At 37.3% G+C, this 10,974-nt stretch overlaps 2 protein-coding genes across 2 annotated transcripts in view; one reads left to right on the forward strand and one right to left on the reverse strand.

Moving 5' to 3' along the window:
* lmf2a (lipase maturation factor 2a) overlaps window positions 1-6,785 on the forward strand; it is an 8,841-nt gene extending 2,056 nt beyond the window's left edge. Inside the window, exons 2-14 of the mRNA XM_008311874.3 lie at window positions 65-318; window positions 932-960; window positions 1,065-1,258; window positions 1,729-1,907; window positions 2,115-2,256; window positions 2,785-2,913; window positions 3,174-3,279; window positions 3,379-3,475; window positions 3,895-4,077; window positions 4,778-4,946; window positions 5,045-5,156; window positions 6,023-6,131; window positions 6,263-6,785. Coding sequence (XP_008310096.1) covers window positions 65-318; window positions 932-960; window positions 1,065-1,258; window positions 1,729-1,907; window positions 2,115-2,256; window positions 2,785-2,913; window positions 3,174-3,279; window positions 3,379-3,475; window positions 3,895-4,077; window positions 4,778-4,946; window positions 5,045-5,156; window positions 6,023-6,131; window positions 6,263-6,613 — 2,054 coding nt within the window. The 3' untranslated portion in view covers window positions 6,614-6,785. The remainder of the gene's footprint in view (window positions 1-64; window positions 319-931; window positions 961-1,064; window positions 1,259-1,728; window positions 1,908-2,114; window positions 2,257-2,784; window positions 2,914-3,173; window positions 3,280-3,378; window positions 3,476-3,894; window positions 4,078-4,777; window positions 4,947-5,044; window positions 5,157-6,022; window positions 6,132-6,262) is intronic.
* A 1,344-nt stretch (window positions 6,786-8,129) lies between these two features.
* Window positions 8,130-10,709, reverse strand: miox (myo-inositol oxygenase). The gene is made up of 6 exons (XM_017032814.2): window positions 10,635-10,709; window positions 10,091-10,200; window positions 8,908-8,975; window positions 8,776-8,825; window positions 8,556-8,668; window positions 8,130-8,454 (listed from the first exon to the last, which is right to left on the reverse strand). The coding sequence occupies exons 1-6, from the start codon at window positions 10,707-10,709 to the stop codon at window positions 8,346-8,348; spliced, it is 525 nt and encodes a 174-aa protein (XP_016888303.1). The 3' UTR covers window positions 8,130-8,345.
* Window positions 10,710-10,974: the final 265 nt, after the last annotated feature.

The following is a 10,974-nucleotide window of genomic DNA, read 5'->3' on the forward strand; positions in this document are numbered from 1 at the left end:
TTGTGTCTTTTATACATGTCTAACTTTTTTTTTTTTTTTTTTGTTTGTTTCTCAAATGCGTCAGGTCTTTATGGTAATGAGGGACTGTTGCCTGCCCGTCGGAAGCTGCGATACACTGGTAAACCATTGGGGGAGCAGCTGCTGTCCACTCCAACACTGTTGTGGTTGGGACCTCAGCTTGGCCTGGACACGCACACTGCCATGGAGCTGCTGTGCCTCACGGGGGCCGTTCTGAGCCTTTCTGCTCTGCTGGTGGAAGCTCTCAGAGACAGCCTGGTGTTCTTCTGCCTCTGGGCCCTGTACATGTCCATGTACCAGGTGAGTATTGTAGAATTTGTGTCGAGCACTGGGTTACAAGTTTGTCTCAGAATCAAATTTTTTAGTGCTCAGGGAATTGACTTGAACCAAAGCTCTAGAGCAAGGGTGTCAAACATACGGCCCATGGGTCAAGGGTAAAAAAAAAAAGAAAAAAAAAAAAAGTAAAATGGCATAATATCAGCCACTGGGTCCCATAGACCCAAAGGTCAACACAAGGGTTAAATTTCACTAAATATGAAGATTTATCTTACATACTTTTTTTGCAAGGAAAAAGGGGGAAAAGATGTTTTGTTTTTTTTTATTTATAGGTAATTATGTTATCATTGAAAATTATGTATGCAGCCCGTGAACCAAAATAGGTTTGACACCCCGGCTCTAGATTGTGTTCGAAATTAGCTTCTTTCATTAGCTAGTCATTTATTTGACTTGAAACAAACATTGGCTTAGTTTCCAGTATTAGCAACCATTTAATACGCTTCTAAATAGACATTACGCAGCATGTTTTCATCTGGCATTTATTTTTTGCTCAGACGTGACTTGAGACATTAGAACATTAGAACTACCGTTTAAAAAAAAAAAACAACTACTGTGCTGAAACCTGTATGCATTCCAGGTGGGCCAGGTTTTCCTTTACTTCCAGTGGTGAGTAATTTTTAAGAATAAATCAACAGAAGCTGGAAGACAAAGTCATTAGACAGTCCTAAAAATTTGTGTGTTTTTTTTTTTTTTTTTTTTTTTTTTGTTAGGGACAATCTGTTGCTGGAAACTGGATTCCTCTGTATCCTTGTTGCACCTCTGACATTAATCAGAGGGTCACAAAGGCCAAGAGAGCATGACGGCATAACCTTCTGGCTCATCCGCTGGCTGCTCTTCAGGCTAATGTTTGCCTCAGGTGTAGTGAAGCTCACATCACGCTGTCCGACATGGTGGGGCCTTACAGGTAAACTGGAAATGTTGCCAGGTTGTTTCTTTCTCTGGTATTAGGATCATTGACTTGACCTTGGGCCAAAAAAATCGCTATCAACTTAAGATAGATGTCTCCTTGGTTTTGTCAGTAATTTTCCGGATTATTAGTCGCACTATTTTCCCATCGTTTGGCTGGGTTTGAGGCTTATGTTAAAATATAAAATTTCAAATATTTTTTCACACTGACAGCTGCTAGAGGGCACCGGTGCAACCCAAAGTCTGGAAAATACAGTACCTAAAAAGAAGACTTTTACAACAGTGTAATGTCAAGCTTTGACTCAGGATGGAAAAGACTAAGAAAGAAACTTACATTTAATTTTGTTTTTTTTTTAACTTAACTAAAATGCAAACCACTGCAATACTCCAAAGCAAAAATCAAAAATAGAAAAGTCACTTCTCAATGATGTGTTTATCTCTTCTTTTTTTTCTTTTTTTTTTAAACAGCCTTGACATATCATTATGAGACCCAGTGTATCCCTACCCCTTTGGCTTGGTTTGCTCACCATCTGCCCGTGTGGTGGCAGAAGCTCAGTGTAGTGGCAACTTTCTTTATTGAAATTGCTGTGCCTCTGTTGTTCTTCAGTCCACTCCGCAGGCACCGACTCGGCTCCTTTTATATGCAGGTAAGCAGCAAAAAGTCAAGCACTGGTCAGTTCAATAAGATTTTAATTTAGGAACTGTTTTTTTTTTTAAATCAGATTTTATTTACATTATTTAAATAAAATTCATTTTAACAGTGATGTTTAAGTAATTGATTTTACTTCAAAATTGTATTATTGTTGTGTGATTTTTTTTTTTTTTTTTTTTTTTTTTTTTCCAACGTCGTCTAGGTTCTGCTACAGGTGTTGATTATTTTGACTGGTAACTATAACTTTTTTAACCTGCTGACGTTGGCGCTGTGTCTGTCTCTGCTGGACGATCAGCACGTCTACTTCTGGCTTCGCAAGACGGACGTAAACAACAACAAAAACGGTAGGGTACTCTTTATGATATCATCTTACGTTTTATAGTGACGTACAGTTCTGAGGCTTTCTCTTTTTTTAATTCAATACCTATCTACTGCCACCTTGTGGACGAGTATATAATTGTTCTGCCTGCCTCTCACACATAGACATGTAGAGACTAGTTATAAATATGTAAAATTCAATTAATTGATATCAATTTTTTTATTTTATTTCACATCTCTCTGTAGGTCACAAAGAGGTTGCTTAGGAATCACTGTTTAGAGTAGTGTCAAACATATGGCCTGAGGGCCAAATTCAGCCAGTTAGGGGGTTGAAATCCGGCCCACTTTATGAATTTTGAAAGTAAAAAAAAAAAAAAAAATGACAAGAGACTTCATGTTAATTATATGTTTCGTAAAATTATATTTCATTAAATATGAAGATTGTCTAATATATTGTATTTATTATCTTACTAAAGATAATTAAAAAAAAAATTAAAAAAAATTAAAAAAAAAAAATTTGACTAGTTAGTGGCAAAGCTCCCGTTTGTTATCAGAGTCCAGATTGATAATGTGGTCGTGTTACCTGGTGGAGCTGGCAGTGTGGGCTCTGATGGTGTTTGGGTCTATTAAATGTTTTGACCTTCAACTGGATCTTACCAAGAAAACCATGTCGTCCAGGACGGGTGAGTGTACATATAAGGAACGTTGTGGTATCTTGGTATTAAACATCAAAATAATACTCTACTAATCCTGCGACTTATACTGCCCTCTAGTGGCCGTGAGTGTGAAAATTATGTATTTTAATACGTAACTCGCACCTGAGTTTAAATCGCAAACCCAAGCAAAGGATGAAAAAAAAAAGTGCGACTTATAATCCGGAAAATACGGTCGTTCATCAATTCAATCAACTGATAGTTGTTGGCTGTCATTTTCTTACCTGCAGCGTTCACATTCCACCATTTTAATACGTTTCTGAAGGCCATCACAATTCCCTGTATCTGGATCGGCATTCACTCTTTGACCTGGGAGATGGTTAGGGCCATGTTTAGGTAAGACTCCATTGGATTAGTAGGTTGGTCATGAGTTGGTAAAATAGCAAAGTCACATGAGTGAGTATGCCTAATTTTATATATGTTTTTTTTTTGTAGGTGTGCATGTGTTGATGGGTTTCTGAAGAGATTTCTTGGAACCGTTCAGTGGACCGTGTTTGCTGCCGCCGCTGCTGCCATGTTCGCCGTCAGTTTGGTGGGTGCTCATTTTGCATTGCTTTTAGTTTGGAGTCAGACCTGCATTTGTATTTGCAGCAAGTGATATGAGGTTTCTGGGGGGAAAAAAAATGCTCTAGTTTGTCTAATATTTTTTTCCGAATGAGTTCATAAATTATTTTTGCACAATTCTAATTCTAATTGATTCTCTCACTTCTCAAACAATTTCTGTCAGATACCATTGCGTGCCAATGCACACAATAATGAATGAGGCCTTAAGATTTCCAGTGAACACTGGCCTTATCCAAAAAAAACAACACAATTTTATGTCCCATTATTTTAATTATTTCATTGACTTTGAATTGATTTCTAAAATAAATTTAGAAAGGTGAAGTAGTAGACGTGAAATTTATTTGCATATTGCTCTTTTTCCTTTCCGCACAAACGTAACCTTTTCAGGTACCGTTCACTTACATCGAGCACGACTCTAATACCAGGTTGTGGCCCGCAGTGCATCGTGCCTATGAATTTGTGGATCGCTACCAGGTAGTCAACTCCTACGGCCTTTTTAGGAGGATGACCGGCGTTGGTGGAAGGCCCGAAGTCGTCATTGAGGGTAGCTATGATGGAATCGAATGGACGGTGAGCATATGCCTCATGAGTACTTTTGTTTTACGGACTACAATTCACTCCGATTGTAAGTTGCACCAGCCGGCTAGAGCGCCCTCTAGCGGCTGTCAGTGTAAAAAATAATGAACATATACATTTTCAGTGGTACAGGAGTAGCAGATACTGATATACGAGCCTAGAGTGCCCTCTAGCGGCTGTCAGTCTGAAAAAAACAAACAAACATGTGAAATTATATATTTTAATATATAATGATGGAAAAAAAGTGCAACTTATAGGCCCAAAAATGAATCATTATTAAAATAAAAGAAATGTAAAAGTACAAAGTAGAGATGCATCAGACGAGCATTGGTATCATCTTAGGTTCGTGTTGTTAACTGCCATTGGCCGTCTGTATTTCTTGTAGTTTTCTAAACAACCATATATACAGTAGATGTTTGTTCAATATAAATAAAAGTTAAACAGTTTAACTTATTCCATTGGTTTGGTAGTCTCAAACTGTTTAAAATAAAATGACAAATATATATTAAATATTATATTATAAAAGTAGCTGTTTTACGTTGGCTAAGAGCGTACTTAAACCATTAATATATATATATATGCATATATTTATAGTACTTGTATGTGTAGCATATATGATCTAGTAGTGTTTTCCATATGACGGTAAAGTCATCTCACTGTCCTTCTGTAGGTTATTTACGATTTTCTTTAACAGGAGATCGAGTTCATGTTTAAGCCGGGAAACCTAAGTGCGCCCCCTGCTGTGGTGACCCCTCACCAACCTAGACTGGACTGGCAAATGTGGTTTGCAGCCCTTGGGCCTCACCATCAAGCTCTTTGGTTTAGCAGCCTGATGTACAGACTACTTCAGGGCAAGAGAGACGGTACAACATAGTACCCACACCCCTGATGGACATGGAAGGACACGTCACAAAAAAAAAAAAAAAATGACTGATGGCTTTTTGTTGGTGTTGTGATGTAGTGATCGAACTGATCCAGACGGATGTGTCAAAGTATCCTTTCCACCTGGAGCCGCCTGCCTACCTGAGAGCTCACCTCTACAGATATTGGTTTTCTCATCCCAAGGATAGCTGGTCAGTTTTCTTCTGTTTATTTTTTATTTTTTTGGGGGGTTATTTTGCCACTCTACCTTGGCATACACACGTGATTATTGGAAAACCATTACGCCATTAACCTTCATGTTGTCCTTCATGTTGGACTATTTCAGGCATGGGCAAACTACGGCCCGGGGGCCAGATTTGCGGCCCATTTGGCTTTTTTTTTTTAACTAAAAGTTAATTAAAAGTATAAGCTAGGGACGTTAGCATTTTGCCAATATGCTGATGTTGTCCAAACACTTAATTTTGATACTAGCCGATACCAATATGTTTTGGAGGCTGTTTGCAGTTTAGGTCACATCACATATTGCGTTATCAGGTTATTATTATCAAAGCGATACCGATATTATGTAACTATACTCGTATTTTACTAATAACAATATTATCAGACATCCCTAGTGTTACATGATAATGCTAAGCGCATTATCATGTTTCTGATAAAGACTGACCGTTTTTTACTGTAATTTTGCTCTCAACAAATTGCGTAAGATCAACAATCCTCCCTAAAGACTGACTGTTTTTACTGTAATTTTGCGCTCAACAAATTGCGTAAGATCAACAATCCAGAAGCTTTATTTGTCACATGCCATTGACAATGATAATAATGTGAATATTATGACGGACCCGATTGCGCAAAGAGCAGTTGTTGTAATTTTAACTAATAAAAAAGATTAAAAAAATAAAAATTGGCAGTGCATAAATCTAGAAATACTGATAATAGCACGAAAAGAATATTATACAATCCCGACAACTTTTTTTTTAGTAGTAAAAAGAAACACGTATAAAGAGCATGAACTCAAGATGTTGTTGTTGTTGTTGTTGTTGTTGTTGTGTTTTGACAGGTTTCACCCACAACCCTGGTGGAGGAGGGTCTACGATCGGGAGTATTATCCCACGGTGCACCTGGACAGCAATATCCTGGAGAGCGTAGTCAAAGAATTTGGCCTTAATGTAAAACACAATCTTTTAAACCTTAACTTTCCCTTCTTGTACAAATCGTAGTCATTTTAAAAGTTACTTTTGTCCTATTGGTCTTCTGAATGTTTTTTTTTTTTTTTTTTTTAACTTTCTCCTATTTGTAGGACAAGTCTACTCCACACCAAACTTCCAACAAAGTTATAGCCCAAGGAGTGAGGTGGGTTCGCTCTCAGGTCAGAGGCGTTCCTGCCCCCATACTGATTTGGACGCTTATCGCCTGCAGCGTCACGTTCAGTTTAATCCGAGGATTGTTAAACATGACAAGAGGAAGCCCGAAATGTCAAACCGAGGCTGTCGCAGTAAAAGAGGATGCCGAAAAGCCTGCTGAATGCCAGACAGAGGACAGCGAAGGGAACGGTGAGGTTGAAGAAGAGGATGCTGACGGGGAAGACGAGGAAAAAGAGAAGAGTGAAGAAGATGATGAGGAGCATAAAGAGAAATCCAGCAAGAATTGAGCCTTCAAAAGAAACTCGTATGTTTTGTGCTGCAAATCATCAAGTGTAGTCGTCACCGGCTTTTGTCACGCATTCCTGTAAACAAACAATACTTTTTCCACTCACGACTCCACGCATACATCTCTTGCCTACAACAACCTGCCATCTCTTGATGTGACTCTTCGGTAATCCCTGGATAAAAAATTCCGTCATGGAATCTGATCATGTGCTTGTACCCTTCTGAGGTACAGTGCCTTAGCAACATGCGATGTGATGTGAGGTTCCCTTTATATATATGCATGTGTGAACGAATGTGTGTATGTAGATATATATATATATATATATATATACACATATGTGTATATATATATATATATACACATATGTGTGTATATATATATATTTCTGTGTGTGCATATATGTATATGTGTAAATGTATGTGTATGTATATGTATGTATGTCTATATATGTGTATACATACATATACTGTATGCATATGTTTATATATATATGTATGGTTTTACAACCACACACATGTAAACATATAGAAATATATGTATATTATGTATATATATATATTTACGTGTGTGGTTGTAAACCATGTTCCAGCCATGATGAAGAATTCTCTCAAATGTTGTTTTATGTTGTTATCTCTGTGCTACAGTGGCTTCAGTGCATGTAGTTTTTGTGTACTTGATCAGGAAAAAAAAAAAAACTTTAAATAAAAAATATATTTTGTAGCCCACAAGATTTGACTTTTTTTTAATTATTGACAGCATTAGATATAAGAAACAAAGGTCCTATTTACCAACCAACTGGTCATTCGCACTGAACAGAGAAAAAAAAATTGTCACTGATAGAGACAGACAACATGGCCTAGCAGTTAATATTTTGGAAAATACTTTCAAAATATTGACTTTTTTTTTTTTCTTTCTGCAGATGAACATTCACCCCTATGGTCAAATCAGTGTCTAATTACCTAGTCCTGTATGTTTTTTGGATTGAGAAGAAACTGGACTTCCAGCACCTGGAGGAAGAACATGCAAACTCAGACCTGGGATCTAGTCCGTTTACTTCTTGCTGTAAGGAAGGAGTACTAACCCAACTAACTAAAGTAGACTACAGGTGCCGAACGTTAATGTATATTTTCAATGCTGGTCCCTTTGGTACTTAATAACTCGGCAAACCAGCGCAGTCAGAAATGACCTTATTTTCTGGACTATAAGTCGCACTTTCATCCTTTGGCTGGGTACGGTTTATATATTAAGATTTTTTTTTTATATATATATATAATTTCCTCACTGACAGCTGCTAGAATCCTACACAACTCTAGAGTTGGGTACCAGTATCTGCTACTCCTGTACCACTGAAAATGTCCATGTTCATTATTTTCACACAGACAGCCGCTAGAGGGCGCTCTAGGCTCGTGTACCAGCATCTGCTACTCCTATACCACTTATACTCCAACACGACTTATAGTCCAGAAAATATGGTATTCACAAATGACATATTTGTCTATAGTCAGTGATCGCTTTACTCCTATACCACTTATACTCCAGCACGACTTATAGTCCGGAAAATATGGTATTCACAAATGACATATTTGTCTATAGTCAGCGATCGCTAAAATGCGTAAAAAGCAGGATTAAAGCCCAGCTTTATCAAGCAGCTACAAGGACAAAGCAGGAAGGACAAATTTGAGTAATGTCACAGCTGGTTTCGCGTAGTGGATTTCCTGTGATCTTCAGCTCCTTTACCACTTGAGTATTCCAGGACAGTATTTGTCAACGATTGACTGGTAGTAGGGCATCAGCTTCTCTACATCAGGCAGGACGGTGGTCTTTGTATACAGATCAAATTTGCTGTGGAGTCCATTAAAATATATATACATATATATATAGATATAGATATGAAGTTGTAAATAGTCAGAGGATAAGTGAAAAGAACTATGGGAATGTCTTACTTGAACTCTTTGACCCAGGGGAGCATCTGCAGGTCTTTGTCACTGCACAGGTGCATGTAGTCTTCATGGGAGTGCCAGGGGTAGAAGGAATGAAAGCGGATCATGTACATGCCCTGATGACAACCAACCACGAATGAGTTAAGGGATTTTGTATTCAACAAGATATTGTCATTTTTAGCAAATAAGTGGCATATGAAGGAAAAAAAGAATTTATATTCACCTCCTCAGGAATGGAGCAGTTGTTGAATTTCAGGACTCTGTAGAGATACTCTGGAGGCAAAACAAACGCGTTACCGTCAGGATCATCAGCGTCGTGGGTGTCTTGACGAGGTGTATGCATCTGCTCATTTACCATCATGACCCCAGGACATGAGGACTTTGTCTAGACCACAGTTGGCTTCATAGATCCCATGCTCTGTACTAGAAACATTGAAGTTGATTGACGTTAAAGCGGTTGTTGATGTCACTACTGCTGTAGATCTTGGGAACTGAACACATTATCTAAGATGCCTGATGATACATGAACTGCCCTGTTTGGGATCATGCCTCTATCATGTACGCCACCCATGTCTGATTATTGCAAACTAAGCAAATTGCTGTTTTTCAAATGTTTCTTTCTTTCTTTCTCGCTTTCTTTCTTTCTCTCTCGCTCTCTCTTTCTCTCTCTCTCTTTCTTTCTCTCTTTCTCTCGCTCTCTGTCTTTCTTTCTCTCTCTCTTGTTCTTTCTTTCTTTCTCTCCTATTTCTCTTTCTCTTTTTATCTTTTTCTTTCTTTCTTTCTCTCTCTCTTCCTTTCTTTCTCTCTCTCTCTGTTTCTTTCTCTCACTCTCTCTTTCTTTCTCTCTTTCTCACTTTCTTTCTCTCTCTTTCTCTTTTTCTTTTGTTCTTTCTTTCTCTCTCTCTTTCTCTCTCTCTCTTTCTCTTTCTTTCTCTCTCTCTCTGTTTCTTTCTCTCACTCTCTCATTCTTTCTCTCTTTCTCACTTTCTTTCTCTCTCTTTCTCTCTTTCTTTCTTTTCTTTCTCTAACCCCAACCCCAACCCCAACTACTACTGTATAAAGAGATACTGGTTTATATCGGAACGTTCAGTAAACAGAGTGTTTAAAATAAACAACAGAAATACCAACACATCACAGAGTTTAGCAGTCACTGCTAAAAACCATGAGAACTGGAATGTACCATAAAAAAAGTTTTCGAACAACTTTTTATGTTCTCATGGATAAACAGATTTAGAGTTTATTTGTTGAGTCTTTAAGAAGGCTCGGTTCAAAGACCATCTGTTTATATTTCATACAACATATATGTATATTATTTTATAAAGTAATTTTTTTACAATTTTTATTTACTTTTACCCATATTTTCCAATTTTTTTTTCAAAATCTTATTTGCCATGAGAGTGAAATTAAGAAATAATTTTAACGCTCTTTCTTAAAAAAGTGAACAAACTTGGTCCATTTTGAACTAAACAGAAAAATTGATGAGGCAATGTTGACGAGCCAACACTAATATAAACAGTATATATATATGAGATACTAACTTGTAGCTTTGGTTTTTGTTGTCTGGGTTGTCGAGGAAGGTGCTGTCCCTGAACACAATTGAGTTTTGAAACTTGCAGCCCACGGGGAAGGTGTCGCCCACCACAGACCACTGTAAAAATGCACAGAGACAAAAGAAGCTGTGTGAGAGAACCAAATCACAAGCCTAGAGTGCCCTCTAGTGGCTGTCAGTGTGAAAGTAACAAACGTGAAATTATATATTTGAATATATTATATATTTTAATATACGTTAAAACTGTTTTGCCTAGATTGTTTGGTACTCCAAAGCCAATGTGGACCACTGCAGGATGCTATGCTAACCACTATATCATTAACGCGATACAGATTGGTTCGACGCTGAAACTCTGAACACTCAATGTGTCCAAAAAAAAAAAAAAAAAAAAAGAGTAGATTTACCAAAATGTATCAATGGGATATTTTATACATAAACACATATTCAATCTAAGCTGTCAACAACAACAACAACAACAACTCCGTAGATTGGCAAATCACAATGAAGTCTTATCTTAAAGCAAGTCTTAATACTTTCGGCCACCAGATGCCACCAAAGAGAATTGTATTGAAAATCTTTAGGTTAATAAATGTCTCAGAAAGCTGCATCTTGCCATCATTAACTATTGGAAGCTAACCTAAAATAAAAAAAAATAAAAAAATGATGTAATTTAACAACATAATAGCTTCTTCTTTTTCCTTCTATTATCAAATATTGACGTGTACCACAGTTTGAGAATCGCTCTCGCTCCCTAGTGGTACATGGGGAAAATTCATATTTCCACATTTACATTTTCAATTGGATAAATCTGAAACATACCATGCACAATTAATACAACATTTAAACATAAACATCTTTATAAACATCTCTCCT

This window comes from Cynoglossus semilaevis, chromosome 6, assembly GCF_000523025.1.
Source record: "Cynoglossus semilaevis isolate Cse_v1.0 chromosome 6, Cse_v1.0, whole genome shotgun sequence".
Lineage (NCBI taxonomy): Eukaryota > Metazoa > Chordata > Actinopteri > Pleuronectiformes > Cynoglossidae > Cynoglossus > Cynoglossus semilaevis.

What these genes read in the sequence shown, in the direction of transcription:
- miox (XM_017032814.2), bottom strand. Translation starts at nt 10,709, where the DNA reads ATGCAGCTTTCTGAGACATTTATTAACCTAAAGATTTTCAATACAATT. An exon ending in AACAAAAACCAAAGCTACAA is followed by an intron (nt 8,976 to 10,090) that starts GTTAGTATCTCA and finishes CAATGTTTCTAG; the next exon opens with TACAGAGCATGGGATCTATG. An exon ending in ACTGCTCCATTCCTGAGGAG is followed by an intron (nt 8,669 to 8,775) that starts GTGAATATAAAT and finishes GGTTGTCATCAG; the next exon opens with GGCATGTACATGATCCGCTT.